This window comes from Peromyscus eremicus, chromosome 15, assembly GCF_949786415.1.
Source record: "Peromyscus eremicus chromosome 15, PerEre_H2_v1, whole genome shotgun sequence".
NCBI lineage: Eukaryota > Metazoa > Chordata > Mammalia > Rodentia > Cricetidae > Peromyscus > Peromyscus eremicus.
This window is the reverse complement of record NC_081431.1, coordinates 27,286,099-27,313,427: the sequence shown is the minus strand read 5'-3', so window position 1 is coordinate 27,313,427 and position 27,329 is coordinate 27,286,099. Positions and strand designations below refer to the sequence as shown.

General features: G+C 47.4%; 1 protein-coding gene across 2 annotated transcripts; it reads left to right on the top strand.

Annotated features, from left to right (window-relative positions):
- The first annotated feature begins 576 nt into the window (after positions 1 to 576).
- Rxrg (retinoid X receptor gamma) lies at positions 577 to 27,329 on the top strand. Of its 2 annotated transcripts, none has more exons than XM_059280482.1 (9): positions 577 to 816; positions 10,619 to 10,763; positions 13,196 to 13,375; positions 16,792 to 16,952; positions 17,064 to 17,193; positions 18,751 to 18,883; positions 20,293 to 20,384; positions 21,646 to 21,751; positions 26,844 to 27,329. In XM_059280482.1, exons 1-9 carry the CDS (start codon positions 598 to 600, stop codon positions 26,989 to 26,991), a joined length of 1,314 nt encoding a protein of 437 aa, XP_059136465.1. In that variant the 5' UTR covers positions 577 to 597; the 3' UTR covers positions 26,992 to 27,329. The 2 variants fall into 2 exon arrangements, with proteins under 2 accessions (XP_059136465.1, XP_059136463.1); XM_059280480.1 differs by lacking the exon at positions 577 to 816 and adding an exon at positions 3,996 to 4,222.

Genomic DNA, 27,329 nt, shown 5'->3' with positions numbered 1-27,329 from the left:
TCCCATGCCCTCAGAACCTCTTCCACAGGCACTCACGGCATGACACCCTATCCCCGGAGGTGGGAGTGCTGTCTACAAGGCCATGCGCACTGGTCTGGCTGTGCTTACTGGGCTCTGGTACCCACAAAGCCACTTCAGTCATTCCAGTTTGCATCTGGGGGAGTGGGTGAACTTGAGGTAGGGGATCTTGGTAAAGCTTGGGCACCTGCTCACTCTGTTCCTCACATGGGCATTGGCTTACCCTTCCTGACTGACTGGCCCGGGACACAGTCACAGAGGCCTGGGGACTTGTGAGCCATGCATTTGTTGTATTTGCTGTGCACCCCGTTCAGGCTCTGATGGATGCAGGGAGAAACTCAGAGAACTAAGGCATCAGTGACTCCCTCTTCTAGGCCAAGCTCTCTCCTCCATGCACTTTGCTTGCCTGAGCCACTAGCATTTGTAGGAGTGACCAAGAAGAGGGGAAGGATCCAGGAAACAAAATCAGGGGTGGGCTAGGCCCCTGTCTCCACAGGAGTCCTGTCTTTGCTTCCCTAACTCGTCATGACCTATGCTTTTCCTTCCCCAGGCTCGCCTGGCCACACTGGCTCCACCTCCATGAGCCCATCAGCAGCCTTGCCCACAGGGAAGCCCATGGACAGCCACCCCAGCTACACGGACACCCCAGTGAGTGCCCCACGGACACTGAGTGCTGTGGGAACCCCTCTCAATGCCCTCGGTTCCCCGTACCGAGTCATCACTTCGGCCATGGGTCCACCCTCAGGAGCATTGGCAGCCCCTCCAGGAATCAACCTGGTGGCCCCACCCAGCTCTCAGGTAGGTGTTCTTTCTCTCCAAGGTTCGTTTAGCCATCTTCAAGCCCTGAGGCTGCTCCTAGGGGAGACCACAGACCAGACCAAGAGCTTGAGCTGGAGCCATAGGCAGGCGCTCACTGTGAGGTTTTTGGAGCAATTGGATTACCTCTGTAGACTGCTCTCCTTCAGGACCTCACTGTCTGTGCCTTCAGTCTGAGAAGGCCTGTGGACCTGACAGCAAAACTTGTGGTCCATGAGATTGTGGCCGGCCACAAGGGCACTTCTCTCGTGGGCTTCCTGGATGTGATTTCATCATCTCTCTGGGGTGTTTATAGACCCCTTTCATTTTTCTTATTTCATCATGAGTGTCTAGAGCAGTGGTTCTCAACCTATGGGTTGCGACCCCTTGGAGGGCCCCGTATCACATATCCTACATATTAGATATTTACATTATGATTCATAACAGCAGCAATAACAATAACTTCATGGTTGGAAGTCACCACAACATGAGGAACTGTATTAAAAGGACACAGCCTTAGGAAGGTTGAAAACCTCTGATCTAGGGGGTTGGAGAAATGGTTCCGCCTATAAAATGCTTGCCATGCAGGCATGAGGAACTAAGTTCGGATCCCCAACCCCCACAATAAAAGCAGGGCACAGCATGCGCCTGTGATCCTAGTTCTGAGAAGGTGGAGACAGGGGGATCCATGAGGGCTTCCTGGCCACTCATGTCAACCTCTGGCCTCAATACACATGTGTATCTACACACATGCATACTTATGTACACACACAGGAATGAGTACCCAGACAATGAAATACCATATGCTTTGCTGAAGGGGATATAGAAATGATCAGGACAAGTCTTTGCTAAGCATTTTCAACTGAAAGGGGAAATAGGCAGGCACAGTGCATAGACAAATCTAGAACTAGGTATACATACGTCCATATTGTGCCTGAGACTAAGGGGAGTCAAGGAGAAAATATAACCTGAATTCTGGGTGTCTCCTGATGCAGTGGAGAAAAGGTGTATGCACAGCAGACCTGGATCACCGCTCTGTGGAGCTCCCAGGATGGCCAGCAGGCTTTCCCCTCTTGGAGTGGTTGGCCACTGCTGTAATAATGCTGTATAAAAATATAATCCCCAGGCTGGGGTGCTCAGTGACTAAGAGCACTTACTGCTCTTGCAGAGGACTTGGGTTTGGTTCCCAGTGCCCTTATGGCGGCTCACAATTGCCTGTAACTCCCCATTCAGGGGATTTAATGCCCTCCTCTGGCCTCTGCCGACACTTCACAGATGGAAGAACAAACATACATGCAGGCAGAACACACATACACATAAAATAAAAATTAATAAAATTCTTTAAAGAAAAGAAATCCCTAAGTCATCAAAGCTTACAAAAGCAAGTATTTACCTTCCACTAAAGATGCCCATGCTTCATATGGGCCTAACATGCTAGCAGGACTTTGTCCTTTGTGCCTTAAGCTAAAGGATCAACAGGTAATTGAGAAACAGTTCTTCATGGTCTGTCCACAAAAGTGCTGTCTTAGTTTCTTTTCCTGTTACTGTGATAAAATTCCCTGACAGAAGCAACTTAAGGGAGAAGGGGTTTGTTCTGGCTCATCATTCTGGGTGACAGTCCAAAACTGTGGGGAGGTGAGACTGCTGGTGACATTACAGCCATCGTCGAGAATCTGAGAACGGCATTGCCTTCAAGCTAGTGCTGGGCTTGCTTTCTCCACTATTACACAGTCCAGTAACCATGTAATAGTGCCATGCCTAGGGGACAGTGCCACCCACAGTGGGCAGGTCTTCTCACCTCAACACCGTCAAGATGATCCCCCATAGACATCATGGCCAAAGAACACCATAAAGATGATTTTTTCTGTGGTGGAGGGGGAAACAGGCTGTGCCTATTCTGGTAGGAATTACTGCAAGGGCAAAGCACAAAGGATATGGAGCATTTTGGAAGTGAAGATTTAGGAACAATAATCCCATTTACTATACCTTCCCTTCTCTCCGTGTACAGCCGGCACTCCCCACTGTAGCAGGAATCCTAACTGATCTTAATAATAAAAACCCAGAGTCAGATATCAGGGTGAAAACTGAAAGACCAGAGAAACCGAGCAGCCAGCCACTGGAGAGACTTCTCACCTCTACTGAATCCTCAGCCTGAAAGGGACAAGCTCCTGTTTCCACCTCACCTTATCACTTCCTCTCTCCGCCCAGCCATATCACTTCCTGTTTCCTGCTCCCAGGTGCTGGGATTACAGGTGTGTGCCACCACTGCCTGGCCTCCAGTGGCTAGCTCCGCACTCCAGGCAAGCTTTATTTGTGAGAGCACAAACAAAATATCACCATACCACACCCCCTCCTTCTGCATACTTGCGGGACAGGGGGCAGCACTGGTAGTCTTTATGATGTTCAGCTTGTCTGTATAAACATTATTATGAATATTTCTATGACAGTGTTTTTGATGAGGCTGACATTTATAGGTTACTCCTGGGTAGAATGAATAATCCAATGTACCTACCCTGCTTTGGACAGTTATCATCCAATCACCTGAAGGTCAAATTAGATAAAAAGTTCTTTCCTGGCCCAAAACACAAGGTAGATAGCTACTGAGGACTACTACCTGAGGTTGACTTCTGGTCTCCACAGACAGGAACACACACACACACACACACACACACACACACACACACAATTAGTAAGTTCATGAATAAATGCGTACACAGTAAAAACTGTGAAGACCTACAGTGCATGAGTGCTCTTTGATTCCACCCTGTTTGGAGGTATGAAAGTGCAGTAAATGTAGCTGCACATTCAAAACAAACAAAAACCTAAGGAATAAACAAGACAGTTAAAAATAACAATCATCGTACCTGTGAAGACATATAAACCAGGGTAAGTCGGGAGAGTGGCAGGACCTGTGGGTAGGAGGCAGGCAGCCACTGTCTCTCTGAGGTTGCACTTAGTAATCACAGTGAAGACTTCTGACTAAGCCAAACCTGGCCAATAAATTCATCTTCAGAGCCGTGTGTCAGGGCCGCTATTCCTGGACCCTATGCCTGTACAGAGGGATCGGGGTTGAAAGGTCAGCTGAACGCTTTGGTCCTGGCCAACTGGGCTGTGTGCAGAGGCTGGGCCAAGTTTGGCTCTGGCAGCTATATTAAGCTTGCCAAGAGCTGGTGAAGCGGCCTCAGACAGCAAGCAGCTCTCTGGGCATGGGCTCCGGAACCACACGCAGCAGCAGCAGCAGCAGAACTTTGCCCAGTTAACCAGGTGACACACGGCAAAAGGTCTTGGTGCTAGCCACGGAGACGTAGACTCTGAGGCCTTGGGTAGGGATTGTTCCTACATCCCGCCTTCTCTGCTCAGCCCTGGGTCTGTGGGAGCTCGCCCCTGAAGCATGCTCTTTCCGTGACCTGTGAGTACAACTCCGGAGTGTTGGGGGGAGGAAGTGCTTGGTGCGGGAAAGCAGACGGGGTCTCCCGCTCTGCTCAGTTGTTATTCTTTTTGAACTCGTCTGAGTGCGCTCTGGGTTTTAGATCTTGAGGACCAAGGAGAACTGGGCTGGCATGGACTGGAAAGGACCGTGTGACCTTTCCCAAACCACTTTAGCTCTTCTCTGTTTGAGTTTCATTTTCTCTACTGTGGGGCACAAATGCTTGCCCTGATTTTCCTAAGGGGATTTTAATGAATGTCAAAGGAGATCGGGAATTGAAAAATGCTTCTTGAGTTCTGTAATGCCCTGGGGCAGCCAGAGGGTACTATTATTGTTGTTGTTATTATTATTCCTACGTGATATATATTCTACAAACTGATCCTTGATTCAGGTACTCTGTTGCTGAAAGGCTCTAGAGAAGTTTGTTCCAACCAGTATTCACAGAACCATGCCCAATTTGAGGCACTAGAGATTATTTATATATATATACATATATACATAAACGTACACACACAATTTATATACATGACTGAATCACACGTGTATATATGTTATATATACATATATATGAATTATATATACATACATATATGTGAATCATATACACATGAATTATATACACATATATGTTACATATGAATTATACACACACAAATTATATATGCATATGCATATAGATGTGAATTTTATATATGTATAGCTATATGATTCAGTCTCTTTTGGGAGCGTCTTAGGAGAGGGAACAATTTTCAAATACCAGATCTAGATCCGAGAGGGCATCTGAACACTTTTCATGTAGTCATCTAGGCTACAGATTTCATTGTGTGTGTGTTCACGTGCGTGCTCATGTGTGTGTGCAAAGTGCTGTATATTTGTCAGTCTAATTCTGTTGGACAGACTCTGAAAAGGTTCTACAAATATTTGGCCTCTCTCTCCTCTCTTTCCCCTGTTGACACCTACTGCCTGACCTGGATGCTATCCCTATTGATTTTTTTTTTTGGCTTGCTAATTTATTGACAATTGAGTTCTTACCCTCTCAAATGTTTGCATTTTTATAGCAAATATTTTCATAAAACTGCAAATATTATAGTTGGAATAGGTCTAAAGATTATCCAATCTGATGATAAAGAGAAACCAAACTATAAAGTCTTCAAACAAAATTGTATTTGGAAGTTGAATACACATATCATCAATTAAAAAAAGACTTGGTTATCTGGGCATGGTGGTACTCACCTGTAATACCAGTGCTTGGGAGGCAGAGGCAGGAGGATTATTTCAGAGCTAGCCTGCGATCCAGAGTGAGACTCTGTCTCAAGAAACAAATCAGTTTTGGTTAAAGCATGTTCAGAAGATAGGTAGCCTCAACTTTTTCATATCTAGGACACACACACACACACACACACACACACACACACACACACACCCATCATTTGAAAAGCACTGATCTAGTCCAGAGATGAGGAAAACAAATTCTGCTGAGTGATAGGACCTGGTCAAGATCCATAGTGAGGAAGAGTAAGGGCAGACCAGAATCCGGGTGCTGGGCCAGACCCATTACAAGATTAGAGGTGGGGTCTGCACCCTGGAGTAGGAACCGAACCCTGAGTCTGGCCTGGGTGGAATAATTGAGGCTGAAGGCGGCTCAGAAATGGCTCCAGATGTGTCTGGGAGGCATGGACCACTCGCCGAATCTGCAAGGAGAAGATGAGCCAGTGTGTGCCTGTCCCATTCTGAGGACACAGCCAGCCTGCGTGCAGTGGCTGGTCAGACCGCCTGCTGAATTTCAGCTCTAAAGTGCCTGTTTCAGCAGAGCCGCCTCTAATGGAATGAGACAGCGAAGGTTCAGGGACTTTGGGGCCAGGCAGCTAATAGGTCTGTATTGACAACAGCTGCCTTCCATTCCCTGCCCCGTTGTCTCAACCCACACAAACCCCAAGCCGGTCAGTCAGAGGGGTGGATGGAGGCGAGAACATCAACTCACTTGTCCTGACCACTTAGTCCCACCGCCATTGGTTCATTGGTTATTATTATTCCTACGTGATATATATTCTACAAACTGATCCTTGATTCAGGTACTCTGTTGCTGAAAGGCTCTAGAGAAGTTTGTTCCAACCAGTATTCACAGAACCATGCCCAATTTGAGGCACTAGAGATTATTTATATATATACATATATATACATATACCAATGGCGGTGGGAGAGAGAGGGGCTGCTGACTTGGAATGGGGAGAGAATATGTAGAACAGCTCCACTCCTTCATCGGTTCCCGGTCCAGGAGGGTGGGGCAGGAAACAGCAAGAGCAGGTGAGGACTCGGTGTCTCCTGCCAGCCCCAGCCAAGTACACAGTAGTGAAGAACGATGACCTGGGACCCAGGAGCCCAGGCACCGAGCTCCAGGTATTAGACCTAGTGAGGCACTAAGTATGTCTTTTCCCATCCTTCCTCAGTCTGCTGCACCCCATGCTTCACCAACACTGAGTCTGAGAGCCGTAATTTCTCTGCCCAAAATTCCTAGCAGCCCCTATTTGCCATCCTCCTAGCCGGGCCATTGAGTCTCCAAGGCTCTGCCTCTGCCCACCTCTCAATCTTATCTACCATCCCTGTCTACCCCATGGGCACAGTTACCCCACAGGTTCTTGGGTTTCCCTTCAGGCCTTCACTCAAAGTCTTTGCCCGTCATCGGCCCACCTACCTCCTACCAATTTGGGGGCAGGTTTTTATCCCAAATGCTGCCACCTCCAGAAAGTCTTCCCTGATCTCACAGAGTGTAATCTTTCCTTCCTATCCTATCTCACCCAATTTCACTCGGCAATTCCTGGAGGCAGTGCCTGCATCTTCTTGCTTGCAGAACCTCTGAACCAAAGGAAAATCCACAGCAAGGCTGTTGTCTTCCTATGAGAAATAGGGGGCTGTGGAGGTGGCTCAGTGGGTAAGGGCACAGGATGGACAAGCATGAGGATCTGAGTTCAAATCCCCAGGACCCACATGAAAACTAGGTATGGTGTGGGATGGAGAAAGAAAGATTGCTGGGGCTTGCTTGCCACCAGCCAAGCTCCAGGCGGAGCAAGAGACCCTGTCTCAAGAGAATAAAGGTGAATAATAGGACAGGATTCTTGGCATCTTTCTCTGGCACACATACACATACACACGCACACGCACACACACACACACACACACACACACACACAGGTATACACATCTCAAGAGTTCACATATGTATACCTTCTCATCCCTACACGGAATGAAAATAGGAAGACCTCTTTGGGTTGTTGTGAGGACTTTCAGTAGTAGTGAGCATTGATCTAGCTTCCCAGAGATGGTCATGTGCACTTATTACACTTCTGTGGTCACTGCAGGATGCAGCTGCAGAGCCAGAGGATGAGGTGGGAGGCAGAGGGATGGTGGTGTCTTCTTGAGAGGATGATCCTTATTCTTAGGATTTTTCTTGTCAGCCTGAGGATTTGAGGACAGAGCTGTGATCAGCTATAAGGCTCACTCTTTGGGCTCATCTGATGTAATAGCTTCCATTTTATGCATCCAAGTGTTGATTGATCTGCTCTTGAGGCAGTTAGGAAAAGCTGTCATCATTCATACGATGCCAGTAATTTTTTTTTAAATTTTATTTATTTTTATTTTATGTGCATTGGTGTTTGTGGCTGCATTCCTGCTGAGCCACTCCTGGCCTGGCTCCAGAGAGTAGCACCTAGCCCTAAATCCATCCTTTGTCTAACCAATACCCTTTGTTTCTCTTATGTGAATCTTGTGAATCTTGTCTGAGAGTCTCCCAAGGATCAAAGGCCTATGCAAAGCTTGGTTCAGGAAACCCGGAAAACCGTAGTACCTGGGAAATGGAGGAATTTGCACTTGGCATTTCATCTTCAGGAGCTCCTTCCAGGTTGCTTTGAAGATATGGAAATTAACTGGCTAAACTGTAAATAGAGAGAAAATAAAAATGCCCTGGGCAAAGGAAAGTGCTTCAGTCCTTAGAGGCTGGACCCCCTGCAGCCATGAAAGGCTAGATTCATTCTTAAGGTGCTTCTGAGTCTTCTTTCCATGGATCTGCATGAACCCACACACCTGTGCTGCAACAATCCTTGACAGGTGTTTTGTCTGCATATGTGTTTGTATGAGGGTGTCGGATCCCCTGGAACTGGAGCTGCAGACAATTGTGAGCTGCCCATTTGGGTGGTAGGAATTGAACCCGGGTCCTCTGGAAGAGCAGCCAGTGCTCATAACAACTGAGCCATCTCTCCAGTCCTCCACCTTCTTTTTTTTTTTTAGAGGCAGAATTTCTCTGTGCAGCCCTGGCTGTCCCAGAAATTTTTCTGTAGACCAGGCTGGCCTCCAACTCACAGAGATCCGCCTGCCTCTGCCTCTCAAGTGCTGGGATTAAAGGCGTGTTCCACCACTGCCCTATGCCAGTGATTCTTACCTGTAAAGGTATATCAGTGTCATAAGTATTGTGATAGGAGTCCTACTGCAAGATCAGTCCTTAGACCCGCCACGTGAGAACCTCCAGGCACCGGCTGTGGGCATCATTTTCTCTTGAAGTTCCCAGGTGTAGAACTTGTCTATACTATGCAGAAGCAGGATGAGATATTGGGTGTGGGCTCCAGAGAGCCTGGATTAACCTCACATAAAAAGTGGAAAGGAATTCTTTCTTCCATCATGCATTTTCATCCATTATACAAATTAATGAAATATTCACAGCCTTTAACCCAGAGCCTCTGTCTGTCTCCCATGCTCAATATTTACTTAGCGTATTGAAAGGCTAGTGATTGTAAGAGGAACCTAACTTGACGCTATTATAGGCTACATTTTATTGGTCTCTCTTCCTACACCAAAGTCTCAGAATAGGAGAGAAATCCTACCTCTGCTTCAGTTTGGACTTAGAGCTACATGGTTAGACAACATAATTAAAAGTGCGTGAAGATCATAGGAAGTCAGTGTTAACCCTCAGATATTTTCCTGATGGTTCTAGCAGATGCACAAGTACAGACTCACACCACCTCCCTTTCTTTCAAGTTGCTTGTGCATTGTGTGTGTGTGTGTGTGTGTGTGTGTGTGTGTGTGTGTGTGTATGTATGTGTTTCAAGACGCACATGCATGTGAGCTTGCCTATGGAGGTCAGGGGACAACTTCAGTTCTTTATGTACCATTCACATCTGTCTGTCCGTCCTTGCGTTCTTCTTTCTTCCTCCTCCTGCTCCTCCCCCTCCTCCTCCTTCCCTTCTTTTGAGGCTGGTCATTCACTGGGCTGGAACCTGTTGCTTTGTCTAGACTGGCCATCTAGAGAGTCTTAGGGATCCACTTGTCTCCTCTTCCAAGCACTGGGATTCTGGGCACATGCCACTACATTTTGGCTTAAAAAAAGAAGAAGAAGATTCTATAGCTTTTCTTCAGGCCCCACACTTGCACAGGAAGTCCTTCACTGACAGAGCTGTCTCTCCAGTCCCTCTTATACGGGTTCTTAACTGTGCATATTCTGACTCCTCAAGGATACCAAACATTTTTGAGGACCAAGAGACAGACCTTCTAGGTTTTGTGTCTCCCTTTGCCCAGCTGAGAATGCTGCTGTGTATCCCTGACTGGATGACTGCCTCAGATTTATTCAACTTGTTTTCTCTGGTGACCTCAAACACTGAGCTTCAACTACTTGGACACCTGAAGGGCATCAGGATAAGTGGGGAGGAAATGTTCACTTTTGACAAGGGATGGGGACTAGGAAAGTCAAGCTGACCTACTCAGACATCCATATATACAGCTCCATGCTGTGGAAGGTGGCGGGGGGGGGGGGGCTTACTAGGCATTGCAGAGACAAAGCATTAGGGCTAGCATCTTCAGTGAGCTCATAGAGACTCATAGAGATGAGCCACGCACCTGCCCTTCTCTTCCATTTTTTCACGAACCCCTAAATATGCACGTTTATTTGCCTTTGTGTCTCAGAGCCCCGAGGAATGGCCAGCGATTGACTAACGAATGGATTTGCGTTTTGGGGTAGGGGGAGAGAAGTTTGACTTTTAGAGTCTGCATGTCTTGCCCTAGGGCTATAGCTCCTCCTGGTGCACTGCTGAATCTGCTGTCAGCAGTTGATAAAAAATTTACAATTTCACCTCTGACGTTGTCCTGTGTGTGCAGTACCATTTAGCTTAAGTAAAACACACGAGTAAAAGGAAGAAACACAAACAGCTTCACAGGGGTGTGTTGTGGTGCTCCGGTTATGTTTTAGCTTCCGTCTTGTGCACTTGTCCCATGGCTTTGCATTCAGGTCACAGAGGAGCAGTTGGGAAACTCTGTACTTGGAAGTTAATTCTTGACGTGGAGCTAATCTTGAGATCAGGCTTACCCTGCCTTTGTTTTTGTTTGTATCTCTTGCAGCTAAATGTGGTCAACAGTGTCAGCAGCTCTGAGGACGTCAAGCCCTTACCAGGTCTGCCTGGGATTGGAAACATGAACTACCCATCCACCAGTCCCGGTTCTCTGGTGAAACACATCTGTGCCATCTGTGGGGACAGATCCTCAGGTATGGATGGGTCCCATGAGACAGAGTTCCAGAGAAGGGGTCCCTCTGCTCCATGTGTATACTGCACCCAGTGAAATGAAAAGACCCTTGATAGTGGTCCAGCTGGAGGCCTCGCCTATAGATTTTGCTCATGGGATTCAAAGCCTGCAGTCTTGATGATTCTAAAATACATTTTCTATGTGAAGGATCAGCTTCAGTGGAAATGTTTCGGCGACTCCTCTCTGGAGCAGCACAATTGCATACATGTCTGGGATTGAGGCCTTAAGTGACAATCCAATGTCCCATACTAGATTTTCTTTAATTTTTAAAAAATTATTTCTTGTGATCATAAAGTGTCCCAAATACATAATTATAAAACCAATAGAAAATTGGAAGAACCATAAAAGTACAAAGAGAAAGTAAAAATTTTTTTCGTAGTATCCCCATGAAAGAGAAACTCTTTAATATTTGAGCATATTTCGTTTTATCCTTTCACAACATGCTAGATTTTTTTAAGCATGCTTTTATGGGCATAAATGTGTTTCCATTGGCTCGTTCTCTTCCAGTTTACCAAAACTGCTTCTTTTCCTTCCTCTCCGTTCTTCCTGCTCCGACTTCTCCCTCCATCAGTTTTTAACACATTTGAGTCTGAGAAGGAGAATGGCAAGTTTACTAGGTGTCTGTTGTAATAGCAGCACTCAATGTTGAGGCAGGGGGATCATGAGTTTGAAGTGAGCCTGAGTTACATAGTGAGACCCTGTGTCCCAATGAATTAAAACAATGAGAAGACAGAGCATGTTCTTTCTATAGCAGACCACGAAGGCTGACTCAATGTTTCTCCTGCCTTTCATCAAGGCTACAGGGGCCTCAGACTTCTTCACCTTCATGGCCAACAGTTACTTGCTTTTACGACTCATTTTCAAATGATGAAGACATGGCTGCTGCCGTGACAGAATGTCAGTCACAGCCTGACAAAGCTTGTTCTTTGTTTTGGTTGTTTTAATGGAAGGTGGTTGGTCCCTTCCTGTGTATATAGTAAAGCCATGGGATGACTACCACACTATGGTCAAATTAGGGTCCTGCTTCTCAAAGTCAAATATTTCAGAGCTGAAAGTACTAAGTTATCTGGGGCCAAGATGAAGGCCATGTTTATCATTACTGTGAATTCCAAAAGTGAGTGTAGCCAGCTAGTTTGGTACAACCCTCAGGCAGGCTGTCTCTAGCTACCACTTCAAAGGGTGGTCTCCACTGACAGGTAAGCCCTGGGGTGTGTGAAGTTACATTTGCGAGTTCTCAGGGACTTCACATCAACGGAAATAAAACAGAATTAGATAATTGGGTCTGTGGCGACAAGGAACCACATTTTGCATTCTAGAATCAGACCTAAAAGTGTTTTAAACAATCTGCTTCGTTACATTTTTAAGTTCTGAGACTCCAGCCACGTGACCATAGCTGCCTAGTGTACAGCACAGAGACCTCCCTTAGAGCAGTGGTTCTCAACCTTCCTAGTGCTGTGACCCTTTAATGTGACCCTCACGCTGTGATGACCCCCAACCATAAAATGATTTCATTGCTACTTCATAACTGTAATTTTGCTGTTGTTAGAATCATAATGTAAATATCTGATATGCAGGATATCTGATAGCCTCAGTATAAGAGTCCTGTGGCCTCAAAGGCGTTGTGACCCACGGTTTAAAAACCACTGCCTTTGAACAAGCGCTGTGACTGACTCATGGTACCTGTATGGAGACAGGTGTGGCAGGCAGCTCCCTTGACACAAATTAGCCATTCTTGCCAGAGATAACTATAGGTCCCAGAGACAGTGAAGCATACAACCAATTATTCTAGATGAAGCAAAATTACTGTCTATCGGAACTGTATGCCCTGCTCAAGATTGAGTATAACGTTATGCTGTAAAGATTTTATAGCATTTTTTTTTTTTTTTTTTTTGCAGTAACAGGCAGTAGCTCAGGATTGTTCATAGTTTATGGTACAAGACGTTAAGTTTCTTAGTGGGTTTCCTGAGACCCTGGGCTTCGGTTTTGAGAACTGTTAGTTAAACCAAGGTTCTTCTCTTGCTGAACAATACATAGCAATTAAACATCCTTTTATTTGTTATGTACACTAAAATATTGAGATGAGGTGGGGTGTTTCCTTATCCAAATCCAAGAGTTGCTCCGATAAAATAAATGTCAATAAAATCTGAGGTCAGGAATTTTTGAAGGCTGCTGTCTGGAGTTGGAGATACAGAGGGAAGACACACAAAAAAGGGGTTTTTATTCTTCCTTTGGATCCCGTGGTACAGCTTGCATTCGTTGGGAGTCCTTGTTTGTGCTTAGGAGATATAGCTGTTTCCTTGTTGGGGGTGGGGGGGGGCTTAGTCATGGGCTTCTTTGTGGTGGGAAACCTGAACAGATACAAGAACAGTCTACGGAATGCTCTCTTGTCACCAGGAAAGCATTACGGTGTGTACAGCTGCGAGGGCTGTAAAGGCTTCTTCAAAAGAACCATAAGGAAAGACCTCATCTACACCTGTCGCGACAACAAAGATTGCCTCATCGACAAGCGCCAGCGCAACCGCTGCCAGTACTGTCGCTACCAGAAGTGCCTGGTCATGGGCATGAAGAGGGAAGGTGAGGTGCCCCGCCGCTCCCCTCTACCCAAGGAGAGCAGGTTGCATGCTGAGAGAGCTCTGAAGACAGACGCATGCGCAAGAGCCGGGCTGCCCTGGACACGGTGGGAGGGAGAGTTTTGATGCGGCGCTTAAGACGAGCCTGGGTGCCACAACTTCTCAAGGCTTACCTCCAGAGCTCAGAGGGCAAGAGACATCTCTCCCTCTGTCATCTCTCTTCTCTGGGAGCCCAAGGGCGGGTGGGTCTCAGAGGTGCGAGAGGCCTTGTTCTCTGTGGCCCCGAGGGAGCATCTGACTGACCTTCAAGGGGGAGCTGGTTTCATGCTGTAGTCTTAGTCTCACTCGAGGGGAAGCTGCAGGTTGGTTGAGGCCCTCTAGCATTAATAACCGTGGCCTGCTATAAATCCTGTCATGTTGGCATAGTCCTCTGTCTTTGTGGATTATTGGCGTTTACAGGTCTGGCAGACTGGCCTTCTCAGTCCGGGAGAGTGTCACCGGGCATTTCGGTGGTTCCATTTTTTAATTTATTGTTTGAGTTAGTGGGCTATCCTTGTGACAGAGAGTAACAAATCTGAAAGTGCTTTTTTCCTTGTTGGTGGTTCTTGCTTTAAAAGATCGAAAGTCATCCTGCTAAGTAACACAAATAAATTGAAGTCGGCGGTTAATTAACTAGAGGGCTTTGTGCAGGTACCTGGTGTTCCTGGGGAATCTTAGCGGCTGTGCAGGAAGGATGTCCTTGCAGGTAGAATGTCTCACTGCGTGGGTTCCTTCAACACCTCTTGTTGTGGGATTGAGGAAGTCTGCCAGGAAGAATCAATGAAGGAACAGGTCCTTGAGCCCGTGCTTAGAGGAAATGACAGGATAAGGGTACGTTTCAGAATCGTCCAATCAACAGGAATCAGCTCACAGATGAGGAAAAGACCCTGAGAGCCAAATGGCATCCCAAGCGGCCTCCCTACTTCCTTAGGTGAGACACCAGTGTGAACAAGATGGCCAAGTCAAGCCATCCCCCCACCCACACATCCAGATCTCACTAAGAAAAAGGAATAAAATCCTTGCTATGGCTTCTAGGCTGTATATGGTATACACACCCTTTAGCTTAGCCTGTCTTAGTGCCCTGGAGGCAGTGTGGAAGGCCTTTAAGTGGGCTCTGGAGGCAGCTAGCCTGGATCCCTATGCTGGTGCCACCGCTTCCTAGCTTTTGACTTCAGACAAGTTGTCTAGTCTCTCTGTGGTTCATAGTACCCCAGAGAGTTATTGGAAGGGGTTAAGTGAGATATAATAATCTATGTAAAGTATTGAGTATAAAATATAGCTTCTGACTTGGAAAGTGCTCCATTAATATTGGCTGCTGGAGAACCTGAAAATAACCAATAACTATTTACCACGTGGACGGATGAAGCCTGAAAAGCTGGAGTCTGGGACTGTTTTAGATCAGCTAGTGTCCTGGATATATTGGGATGTATGTTGTAGCGGGAGCTGAGGCTATCTGCCGTGTAGAATAGCTTCCAATAGCGATATGTTGCTTCAATTACAGCATTGAGGTTTACAGTACTAATAGGAGGAGAGAGTAGCCAGTTCTTACTCAATTAGTGGCAAATTGGAATTGAACCTAGTTTCCTGAAGCCAAGGATTTCTTTGAAGCTTCAGGGTTATTTTCCTCAAGTGTTATAAGTCTGTTAGAAGAGATGATTGATGATCACAGAAAGAACTCGACTCAGTTTGCTTCTGTTTTTAAAAATCAGGACAAACGGAAATGTATTAATTTCCTAAAGATAAGCGCAAGAGCATTCAGCTGAGTGAAAACCATGCACTGTAGTTCCCACGGTTGTCACTGAACAAAGACTGACAGAGTGAACTGAAAAAGAACGAGAGAGTGAGGGAAACAGAGAGAGGGAAACAGAGAGAGGAAGGGGCCAGGTAGGAGAAATGGGGGCGAGACACAAGCCCACGGGGCAGGAAGACAAAGGAAAAGGGGTAATAAATATTCTGTGGAAACTTTTACTGTTGTTTTGATAATCCCCACAAATCTGTCTCAGTAATTCACTGCAATTTCAGCCCCAGGGACGGGGAAACCAAGGCTTGGGAGGAGGCTGAGTGATAAATCTGAGAGCATCTTCATGCACGTGGCAGGGATACACTTGGAAAAGATTTCTTTGGCTCCGAGCTATGTGTTTGCTCTTCTCTCGCTTTTCCTCCTCTCTGTTCTGTGTCAGTTTCCTCTTCCCACTTCCTTGTTTTCTTATCTCTTCCCTTTCTCCCTTTTCTCCTTCCTTTCCATACTCTCTCCAATTCTCTGGGCCACATAACACTGCTACCTGGTGGGGATTATTAGTGGTGTTGTTGGGCCTCTTCTCAGGCCTTGAGAAATCAGTCTCATCATTCACAAGAGAGACTCAGCGTGTAGCATCCCAGCTCCAGCCCTTCAGACAGCCTCCGTGGCTGGTTATATCCTCAGAGGATAAGGGCTCCATGGCCTACGAGCTGGGAGCAGTGAGGGAGGGAGAGACCTGGAGGAGAGGCTACTTGTGAAGGTATTTAACCAAGTCAGATTAGAATTTGCTTCTGTGGGGGATGCAAACTATCCTCCAATGTTGAATTCTGCTCATTGCTGCTGGGACCAAACTGGAAACAGCAGCCTTGTAATAGAAAGGAACCCAACAGAAACTCTTCACCTTGAGGGGGTAGTGTAGGGAGGGTGTGGGGTCTGCCTTGCATCCCGATGTGTGGACCAAGGGTTCTGAGAGATAGAGTGAACTTGGATGAAAATCCCAAGTTTGGGGAATGCAGAAGTAACTCCAGCCTACCCCTTTGCCCATGCGCCCTCCCCCACCCATGAAATCAGTGCACATTCTGAAATGTCTTCTAGGTGACATCCCTCCACCCCTTCACTTACTAAATCCCCACAGCTGGCTCCCTGAAGATCTTCCCTGACAAGTCGGATCAGGTGATGTTGTGTTCAAGCTGGTGCACAGGGGGCCTACCTAATGGGACGTGAATGCCAGGGCTGATGCACAGGATCTGACAAGGGCAGATTTGGCAGTAATGGGCTCGCTCCTTAACCGTTGCGTGCTCACAGCTTACCAGGGGCAGCAGAATAGGAAGGGTGATGGACACAACGGGGAAGGCAGGGAGATGGTAGCTCCTTCAAAGAAGGGTGGAACCGGAGCTTAGTGAAGCTAAAACAGCACGATTGAGAGGGTCTTTGCAGTGCTTTGGGAACAATACCACTAAAGACCTGTCTTTGCCCCGACAAGCGAACAGCTTTGCTGTCTTGGTTCCATCTGTCAGCATTCCAATGTCCCTGGTTCAATACCATGATGACTCTCGTTGTATACAGGAGAAACTTGAGGTAGGTAACTGTCCCACACTCATCCTCGGCACTCGGTAACCTCTGTTGGTCTCGCCACATGCCAGCTGTGCAAGAAGAAAGGCAGAGGAGCCGGGAGCGAGCCGAGAGTGAGGCCGAGTGTGCCAGCAGTGGCCACGAAGACATGCCCGTGGAGAGGATTCTAGAAGCCGAACTTGCTGTGGAACCAAAGACAGAATCCTACGGTGACATGAACATGGAGAACTCGGTACGCCGCTGTCTTAGCTCTCCACCCAGCTTCCGTTTCCTGGCTGGGGCTGGAGGTCATAGAGGGGTATTTAGAGTCCCAGGACCTCATAGAAAATTGTTCCCTTTTCAGACAAATGACCCTGTTACCAACATATGCCATGCTGCCGACAAGCAACTGTTCACCCTTGTTGAGTGGGCCAAACGCATCCCCCACTTCTCAGACCTCAGTTTAGAGGACCAGGTCATTCTGCTCCGGGCAGGTAAGACATCGGGGTTCCTCTTGTCCTGAGACAATCATTCTGGGCTACTATTTTGAAATGACCCATGGGACCCTAAAAGAAGCAACTTACAATTGCTATGTTTTCCTTGAACTCACTGTGTAGACCAGGCTGGACTCACAGAGATCCGCCTACCTCTGGCTCCCAAGCACTGAGATTCAAGGTGTGTGTCACCATGCCTGGCCTTCATTTTATGCCCTGTACAGACTTGTAAATTGAAATGGTCCTCCTGTAGGATTTTCATTCCCAACTGAAATCTCGTTCATGGATGAGTAGGGCTTTCCCCCCATGCAAACGTTTCTGTAGTTTTATAATTTACATTTAACTTCAGAGACTCACAAATACCTTTATTGAGGATAATTTGAAGCAGTATCTTACAACTATAAGAATGGCAAATGAAGCTTTTCCTATTTCACAGGTGAAGTAAGAGGAGCAGATATTTGGGGGGCTGGGGAGATGGCGTGGTGGGGGGAAAGTGCTTGCTGTACAAGCGTAAGGAACTGAGACAGGATCCCCAACACATGTGTGAACAGAAAAGCTGCATGAGGTTGTGTGTGCATGTCACCCAAGCTCTAGGGGTTAGGAGTGGCATGGAGAGGGGAGGATTTTGAGGGCTTTGCTGTCTAGTCAGCTTAGCTGAAAATCAGCAATCTGCAGGTTCACCAAAGGGCCCTGTGTCCTGAGAATAAGGGAGAAGAGCGATAGAGTGGGAACGCTAAGTGTCCTCCTCTGGCCTCCACACCTGCACACACACATGTGTGCGCGCATGTACATACACACACACACACACACACACACACACAAACACACAGAGAGAGCGAGAGAGCGAGAGCGAGAGCAAGAGAGAGAGAGAGAGAGAGAGAGAGAAGAAGAAGCTAGAAATTTCTTATGCCTGTATTACCTGGTGTTCAAGGTTTCCTCCGTTTTAAGATTCTTCGTGCTACAATCTTGCTGCCCATAGCTGAGACACTGCAGTCGGTTGACATCTGCCTAAGCTCCTCTTTGTCACGGAGCCATCAGGGAGATTTCACGAGGACTGGCCGAGCATTGGGAACCAGTCCACTCACTCATCCCTGTTAGACGCTGAGCCGTCACTGAGTGGCCCCTGAGAGCTACATACTGTGCCGTTGCTATAGGTGACACCAGAGAAACACAACTTAGGTTGTCAAGTCCTGGGGCAGAGACGAGGAGGTACAGTCACTGTATCTGTCATTCAGCCAACAGTGACGACCGTCCGGGAAAGCTTTAATTCATATTTGCTGGCAGCGGGCGACAGAAAGAGTCCCTGTTCTCAAGCTGTCACTCTAATGTGCATCTAAGAAGCCTGCAGGGGTTTGTGCCGAGCCACGAGGTCAGGAAACTCTAGCCCTGTCCTTTCTTCTGTCACTAATGACACGTGTCACCTTGGGCTACGTCTTAACCCCCCAGGATGTTCAGTTCTGCTCTCGTTCTGAGGGAGAATAATCCGTGCGTTGCTGGCTGTTGAGGAAGCAGGAATGTGGTCGCTTTCCCCACAACGTCTCCTCTCTCCGCTTGCAGGGTGGAATGAACTGCTGATCGCCTCCTTCTCCCACCGCTCGGTTTCTGTCCAAGATGGCATCCTGCTGGCCACAGGCCTCCATGTCCACAGGAGCAGTGCTCACAGTGCCGGTGTTGGCTCCATCTTTGACAGGTGGTGATTCCCTTCCGCTTCCAGGATTTGCACACGGCGTATATATGCACATTGTGTATACACACATTTTTCTCTCTTCTCTTCTTCCCTCCTCTCCCTCCGTAGAATGCAGATGTACAATAGACAGTTCATAGAGGTGCCTATGACCATATCAAAACCATTTCTTTTTTGTACCGAGACAGTGTCTCATTCTATAGCTCGGCCTAGGCTCAAGCCCGTGATAATCCTCCTGCCTCAGTCTCCCAAATGCTGGGATTGTAGGTGTGAGCCCAGTTTCCACAGACTATTGAGTAGGTGAAAATGTAAATCTGGAGATTGAGAGAGGGGTTTTGATAAAGGTGATTACAATAAAATAAAGCCAGTCAGAGGCCAGCATCATTGCCTGGCAGATGGAAGGGCCTCCTAGCCTCATGCTTTCAACTTGGGTGGACCATTGACGTCAGCTAGTAAGCCATAGGTGGAGAAGGAGAATAGCATATCCCAGGGACCGGGGTGGAGAAGGGGTCTAAGGATGCATCTTCAAGAGGCCTAGTATGTTGGGCTAATGCTTTTTTTTTTTTTTTTCTGAACTCTTTCTCTCTGGATCCCAGATTTCTAGGCTACAGCAGAAACAAGCCCAGTCAGAAAGTGACATCATGACAGAGACTCTCTCCCTTAAATGTACTAAAGTACATTTAAAAAAATAAAGTAAATAATAATATAAATATAGTATAAAGTATATGTAATATAAAGTGAACAATAAATAAATAAAGTAATATGTAGATTGGTGACTTGGAGCTAAAAGAGTAGTCTTCTGGTAAAGAGGAAGAGAAAGCTAAAGATGCTCTATTGAGTTCCAGGACCCAGGGCCCCTCCCTCCCCCATAAGTGTTCACTTTGGGAGACATACATGCTCCCCTTAGACATACATACATACCTCTTCCCTGTCCTTTTCCATGATGTGCTCAAGCACTCTCATAGTTCCTGGAAATGCCTCCTTGTTGACTTGGGCTGCCTTCGTGGGTTCTTCTACATGCACAGTGCCCTGAGATGGCTTTTCCCACTGTATTTCTCATTTCCACCTCCTTTGAGATGCCTTTCTGTTCCCTGCTGAGATGCCTTTCTGTTCCCTGCTGGGATGCCTTTCTGCTCCCTGCTGGGAGGTCACCCTTCCTCCCTGGTGAGCTCTTGAACTCAGGAGGCAGTCAGCTATTCACTGGACTTTGCCATGTAGCTGGTAGTTCCCGCATCAGTTTCTCCATCCCCACTGTACATCCCTTAGGATGAGGGGCTTCATCGTCTTCATCCCTGAACCCTAACACCTTCAGCAGTGTCTAGAAACTGCAAGTAGTGGTGGGATTCGTTTTGCTGATCCTTGGCCTGGAACTCATGCTTCTTCTCTCCTTCTCTGCCCTTGCTTCCTGCGAACAGAGTCCTCACAGAGCTGGTTTCCAAGATGAAAGACATGCAGATGGATAAGTCGGAGCTCGGGTGCCTGCGAGCCATTGTGCTCTTCAATCCAGGTATGGGGATTGCCCCTCTTTCCAGGTTAACCTTCGGAACTCTGACGTTGTTGCCCAACCCCCATACCGCCCAGCTCAGCTGAAACAGAGCAGCTGGAGCCCAGAACCCATCAGAGTATAGAGTCTTCTCTTTATCACCTTTGCTCTCCAGAGCCACCCTGAAAGTATTTTACCTGGGCGTGGAGTTTCATTAGGTATGTGTGTGGAGGGTGGGGCAGCTGGACAAGGTGAGAAGTGACAGTGGTCACTGTGACAGAGAAGGAGGAGGTAAAACGTGGTCCGATTCTGGGTACATCTCTAGATAAAGTCGCTGGGATCTAGCGGTGAATTAGAGGTAGAGTGTGGAAGAAAGACAGACGTCAAATGTCTCAGGGGTGTTTCATTCCCCAGAACAATTGCAGAAATGGAATTCTCATTCATCTGACACGGGTAAAACCCCAGGGGAAGCAAGTTCTAAGGGTGAGTGGGTTGAAACCAGGAGTTGTCTTTGGACAATGAACTTAGAGACAGACAGTAGACGTCCAAGAGAGTGGACTTCACGGAAGAAGCCAGGACCAAAGATATTTATATACATAGATATAAGTAGGCAAGAGTTGCCTACCTCTTATTGAAGTGGGAGGAAGCCACAAACCTGATGAGAGATCAGTTGTGAGCAAAGATGGTGGAGAAGAGGGCTGAGGACTGAGACTCTCACGAGCTGGCAGAAGACCAAACTGTCAAAGGAGCCTACTGTGTGGTCAGCGGGAAGGGAGTGGCATCTTGGGGTCCAGGTGCAAGGTACTTTAAGAGGAGGAAGTGACCAACATCATCGAATGCTGCTGTGCACCTCCAAGGCAGTGTGATGTGACATGCGTGCACCCTTTAGCTCCAGGATTAGGGTAGCTCTGACACAGGCCATGGGTAGGTTTAGTTTTCATACCCATGTCACCACTCAGCCATGCTCGACATGGAACAAGCTTCCAGTAAAGGTGTGAATAGCACTTTTCCAGAAAGGCCTGGACAAAATTAAACTCTCCTTAAGTCTGCAGAGGGTCCATTTCACCATTAACAGTTGAAAATACTTAAAATGGAGAGTTTATGAGGGGGATTATGCACAAAAAGGACACAGGTGATCTGCTTACTTCCCAGCTGTCACCGGAACTGAGTTAGTTCCATGTGTCTCTCCTAACGCTGGGGGAGGTGGCCAGTATGACGGGGATGCTGTCTGGAGGAGTGTCCTGTAGAGGCATTAACCAGAAATTAAATCCGTTGCCCTCTGCAGATGCCAAGGGTTTGTCCAACCCCTCTGAGGTAGAGACTCTTCGAGAGAAGGTTTATGCTACGCTCGAGGCCTACACCAAGCAGAAGTATCCGGAACAACCAGGCAGGTGAGACAGTGAGGAGAGAATGTCAGTGTGAACCACAGTGCAACTCCTTCATATCCTCGTTGATGGAGCCCTGCCCGTGCCCCAGGGACTCTGCAGACCTACTGTCCTTACACCAGCACAGTAAGAGAAAGCCTCGGGTGAGGGTAAGGTCTGTCCAGATCACCCTTCACCCCCGAGCATCAGTGAGTAAAGCAATGGCTGTAGATGGAACATGGGAAGTTCCAGAAGTGAATTAATGACCTTTTGGTAGTCTTTTTTACAATGGATTGCTATGATGGCTGTGATTTGTTACTGTTGTTCGTCTCTTACTGTGTCTGATTTATAAGTTTAATTTTTTCATTGGTACAGGTACACATGCATACATTTTTTTTTCTGTATCTCTCTATGCATAGGTTTGGTCGTATCTTCAGTTTCAGGAATGCACACAGGCTGTTGGGACAGGTCTTCCCCAGATGGGGAGGGGGACTAGCGTGCATATTTTTAAATGTTAGATGAATGGGGAAACGAACAGCTTGATATGGGAGTGTGGTCTCCATTCTACCCAGTAACAGACGCAGAAAGGACACATCACTTAATCGAGTTCTCGAAGCTGGTCACTGGTGGAGGTGAGATATGAACCCAAGTCTCTGTAAAGTGACAGCATCTCTCTCACAGTCTCTGCCCTGTGGACTCTCATGCAGTCCACAAAGGACAGGCTCTGAGAGCTGCTGGTCCCCAGGCATCCACCTGTGTGGCCTTGTCATACCATCTATAACATTATCATTTGGTCTAAACAAACCTTTTCAAAAGTTTCCTGCAAAGCATGGTAAGCAAAGAGTTTCCCCTTTCTGCAAACTAAAATGAGAAACTGTGATCCTTGTATCTCAAAAACAAACGGAACAGAAGACTGCATAAGACATATTAGTTTTGTCTTTAGGATTCATTGTATACCTCCCCCCCCCAACACACACTAGTGACTTATTCCTCTGTGAAGTCAAATTTCCATTTATCCCGCATCATACACAGACATCTACCAAATGTTCAGCAGAGAATAAAGTGTTTTGTCAGAGGTTGTGAAGAAATCAAGTGGGCGGTTTTCAGCCCTTAGGTCAATTCATAATCAGGCTACTGTATTATTAGAAATTAAATAGTGATAACAGACCCATCAAAGCCAGTAATTCAGCCCAGTGGAAGTTCTTTCTCACCCCTCAATCTAGGTGGACACCCAGTATTCAGAAGCAGCTCTTCCCTGCCAACACTCAAAGACCTCGACTTATTCCTCCTTGTGGCTCCATGCCAGAGCCATATAGGTGATGGAGCAGGAAAGGCAGAGAGGAGAGAGGAGCTGTGTGGATGAGACACAGATCCTAGACACAGTCCTCTGCTGTCTTACTTCTATTGGCTAAAACTTAGTCCTGTGATCTAGCCAACTGTGGAACGTCAAGAAAGAGAGAGCCAGGGGAGCTCAGTGGCCACTTGGTAGCCTGTTCTTCACCAGCCACTGGAGAGATCAAAAGGACCCTGCCCTGGAGAGGTTCAAAGGGACCTGGCTCTGCTTCTGACATCTATGAGCCCTGGGCAAGCCTCGTTAACAGGAAGCTCTGAGCAGGATGTTTTCTACCGAAGCTTCCAGCCCCCAGATACCATTAGACCTGCTGTCCTCAATGCTGCCCTCTTTCCGGAACTAACTCTGGGTCCTATTATTAATCATTAGGAATAAAAGCACATCCCAGAATAACCTGACTCTCTTTCCTCCCAATTACAACAGCAGCGTCTGCTTTATTAGAAGAAATAGTTGTTAGAATTGGGTAACCAATTTTTATGGTAACTATTTCGGATATGCTTTGTTCCGGTGTCCGTGTGGTCCCTGTGTGCACACATAGGCTGTATCTACAGATGTGGGACTGTGTCTTTTGTCGCACTGTGTTCCTCCTTTCTGCCATTCTAGGGATTTTTATCAGATGATTGAAAGAAAAAAAATTCATTTCCCATAGTTTTGTCATATTGCAATGTGCCCATATTTTCAGGTGCTTAGTCATTGCCCTGTGGCTGGCATCTAAGTTGTTTCTAAATATCACTTTAACATTTTAGAACTGCTGTTTTTCCTGCAGGAGACTGTCAAGGGCCTGGCTACCTCTAGGCCAGTGGTTTTCAACCTTTCTAATGCTGTGACCCTTTAATATAGTTCCTCACGTTGTGGTGACCTCCAACCGTAAAATTATTTTGTTGCTACTTCATAGCTGCAATTTTACTACTGTTACAAATCATAATGCAAATATTGGATCTGCGGGGGTCACGGCCCACAGGGTGAGAACCCTTGTTCTAGCTGCTGAAGGAGGAGCCAACTCTCAACTGGGAGTTCATGAAGTGGGTAGAGGCTGTGTCCCCTGTGTGTCCTGGTTTGTCCAGCATACCTTGAACAAGGGGTGATATCTCTGTCTGAGCTCACAGGAGGTGGCTCGGCAGGTGCATGAGGGGAGTGCATGAGGGGAGTCACTTGGCTTGTTAGGCAGGTAACTAACTTGAGGTAGGCTGGTCACCTCTGACTTGCGTGCTGGCACCTCCTCGCCAGGGCACTTGTCACAGTGGTGGAGTGCTGCCACCTTGTGGATAGGATTAAGCAGTGCACATCATGAGGCCCAAGGTCTGTGAGAAAGTTGGAAGCAGAAATCGAAGCAGGGTGCAGAACTCACACTCATCTTGCACACACGACAAGCACCTTCAAAGGCTGCCTTGCTGCTGACACATGAGCCAGCAATGCAGTGACAGTGTCTGTTGGTGCATGGGTTCATTCCATTAGCCCCGGCCTTAGTTCCCAGCCCCAGCCCCGACAGCATAGGTAGCCACTTGGAGAACACTGACAGCCTTACAGGGTGCCAGGATTAATCTCAGTCTAGCCTTGCATTTGAAAGGCTAGCTCTTTGCCAGGACGGCTGGGTAGGAGGGCAGCCTCCCCCTTGATGCACTGTCCCTTTGCTGCAGGGGACCCAGGCGTTTTATCAACAAGAGCTCTGAAGTTTGTGTCAACAGTGGCATAGGTCTTGAATTTTCCCTGATGTTTTCAGATGGTGCCAATTTGTTTTTCTTATATTGATACTTACATTGATTGTTTTTGTCTTACTTGGGTGTATGTCCCTATAGGTGTGTTTGTGTATCCAGATGTGCATACATGTGCATGTAGAGGCCAGAAGTCGATCTCAGATGTCAGTCCCTATGTGCTGGCCATCTTTTTTTTTTTTTTTTTTTTTTTGAAACAGGGTCTTTCACAGGTCTGAAACTCACTGATTATGCGGGGCAGCTGCCCACTGAGCCTGAGGGACACTCCTGTCTCTTCTTCCTCCTCCTCCTCCTCCTCCTCCTCCTCCTCCTCCTCCTTCTCCTCCTCCTCAGAGCTGTGATGACAAACTCACACCACAATGTTTGGCTTTTCTTTAATGTGAGTACTGGGTATCGAACTCAGGTCCTCGAGCTTATATGGCGAATGGCTTACTGATGGAACTATTTCCTCAGCTGTATTTTTAAATGTCATGTGACATGAATATAGAAGTGTGCACTCTTCCAAGGAACACAGGAATTCCAATTCAAAACTTTTCCTTGAAATGACAAATTCAAGTCCCACAGGGAAACGGAAGGCCGTTCAAATCAGGGGACCAAATGGACTGCACAGATGCCACACACACTCTTCCCATGCCACTCCCTCCCTTCCCTGGACTCACCGTGAATAGCCCATTATAGAAAGTATGGGCAAATGTTAAAGTGTGTGTGTGTGAGAGAGAGTAAAGATGTTTGTACACACACACACACACACACACACACACACACACACACACATGAGATTGTGCACGTACGGCAGCCTGGGTGTACATATGCAATCATGTGTGCGTGCATGTGTATGCATGTAAGTGTACATGTGTAAGTGAGGATGTACGTGCAAGCCCATGTGGCTTTCTTATTGCTGTGATAAAATACTCTGAGAAAAGCAACTTAGGGGAAAAGGATTTCCCTTGGCTTGCAGTTCCTGAGAGTTACCGTCTATCACAGTGGAGAAGACAAGGTGGGTGGCAGAGAAGCCTGGTGGCAGGAGCAGGGGGCAGCTGGTCATACTGTACCACGCTCAGGAAGCAGAGAGAAAACCTGAAATGGAACCAGCCTATCACGCCCCCCCTCCCCCCCACCCCATGACTCATTTCATCTAGTTTCATCTAGTGAGGCTCCACATCCTAAAAGTTCCACAACTTTCCAAACAATTGCTGCCAGCTGGGGACCAGCAGGTGAAATACACGAGCCTGTGGGAGACGCTTCAACCCCCAGTGGCGGGAGGGGATGGTGGACGTGAGAGTTGTGTGCACGTGTGAGGGTGGTGGGGATAGCACATCCGTGGGTCTCGAGTGCGTGAGGATGTGTGGCCAGTGTGTGCGAGTGTGTGTATGTTTTCTCCCCAAACAGACTGGCTCCTCAGAGGCTGATTAATTCTCTCCCTCCCTCCTCCCAACCTAGCGAGAAGCTCAGAGGAGGAAGCTGGCCATATACATTAGCAGCAACTGGTTAATTGAAAGCGAAAACTTGGTTTTGGGAAGCAGACTGAGGTCACGCAGCCTAAGTGACCAGCTAGACTGTGAGGAAAAGCGAGGTCTCCTGAGAGCAGGGCTGTGGCTGTGGTCATGCAGGTCCTCACGTGTGTTCGTGTAGGGGTGGCAGCTGTCCCAGGAACAGCACACCTCATGTGTCCTGCTCTGTTGCAAGGGCTCACACTAATCTTGGAGGACCCTGAGGAATGCAGGGAAGTGGCTGGCAAGGTAGGCGACGACATCCATATAGTTCCGTGATCTGTGTGGAGCTGAGGGCTGTTCTGGAACATGTCCTGGAACTCAAGGCTGCCAACGTGCTGTGGGATCCCGGTTCTTCTTTTGACATGAACCAGCCCTCTAGCTGATTTCTGAAGTTCTTAGAAGCCCCCTGGGTTGCAATCCTCCAACTCCTTCATCTCTGCTTCTAGGCTTTTCTATGGCAGCTTGGCGGAGACCCGTCAGACAGTCTCTACCACCACCACCACCACCACTAGGCACCTCTTCTTGCCATTCCCTAGTCACAATGCCCCTTGGCTTCCCTGCAGGTTTGCCAAGCTGCTGCTGCGCCTCCCAGCTCTGCGCTCCATTGGCTTGAAATGCCTGGAGCACCTCTTCTTCTTCAAGCTCATTGGGGACACCCCCATTGACACCTTCCTCATGGAGATGTTGGAGACCCCACTGCAGATCACCTGAACCTGCTCAGCTGCAGCTTTCCCACCCAGGCTGACCTCTGGGCTGATGTGTGTGGAACCCTACCCTGCACACTGTTCCTCGCCTCCCATTCTGACCTCCCTTTTCTGTCCCCAAAATGTGATGCTTGTAATAAAGACAACCTTTCTACACAGGAGACTTTTCTAGGTGGAGTTTTGTATGGATGTTAAAGGTGACCCTTCTTTGCTATCTAAGGGGCTGTGGTCTTTCTGGAAGTTCTTGGGAAGAGTAACCAAGCCTCTGTACATACAATTGGTTTAAATTATTTTTTCACTTGCCATGGAAAGCAAACAAATGGAAAAGAAAATAATAAATATGAT